Source organism: Penaeus monodon, chromosome 28 (assembly GCF_015228065.2).
Source record: "Penaeus monodon isolate SGIC_2016 chromosome 28, NSTDA_Pmon_1, whole genome shotgun sequence".
In the NCBI taxonomy this organism is placed as follows: domain Eukaryota; kingdom Metazoa; phylum Arthropoda; class Malacostraca; order Decapoda; family Penaeidae; genus Penaeus; species Penaeus monodon.
The window spans coordinates 37,649,674-37,650,158 of NC_051413.1; the positions used below are offsets into that span (position 1 = coordinate 37,649,674).

At 43.5% G+C, this 485-nt stretch overlaps 1 protein-coding gene across 1 annotated transcript in view; it reads right to left on the reverse strand.

Annotated features, from left to right (window-relative positions):
- Positions 1 to 323: 323 nt before the first annotated feature.
- LOC119591196 overlaps positions 324 to 485 on the reverse strand; it is a gene marked incomplete at its 5' end in the record, with an annotated part of 7,320 nt that continues 7,158 nt past the window's right edge. The window contains 1 exon segment of the mRNA XM_037939907.1: positions 324 to 352. Coding sequence (XP_037795835.1) covers positions 324 to 352 — 29 coding nt within the window.

Genomic DNA, 485 nt, shown 5'->3' on the forward strand with positions numbered 1-485 from the left:
TCTTCTTCATTCTCGCCGAGAGAGGCGTCCTGGACTGGACTACCCGCCTGCCCCTCCTTGGACCTCTCTCGCCTGACCTTTTCTGTGTTTCCCGCCACCTGACTCTGAACAGATGAACAAGAAACTCAGTTATAAAGCACCGGCCAACACCTCAGCTGCTTAAATGCCTAAAGACTGACCTTTTGTTATTGAAATGCTAGTAATTGAGAAAAGTCCCTGACCCCTTAAATGAAGGTGCGCAGCATTCATAGTAAAATTACCTTTTCCTTCGGCTAAAATTATTACCAACCAGTTCAGCTGCATCTTCGAATATGGCATTAGTTCTATTCTTCATTAGCATTTTCACTTTTAACTGCAACGCAAAATAAAACAAATGATACAGCAAAAAAAGACCCTGGTCCTGTAGAAAGGAGAAATATCCCCTCGACTACTTCGGCTGAAAGTGCTATAAATGTGCTCTGTAAGACGGCATTGCATTGGCTTCT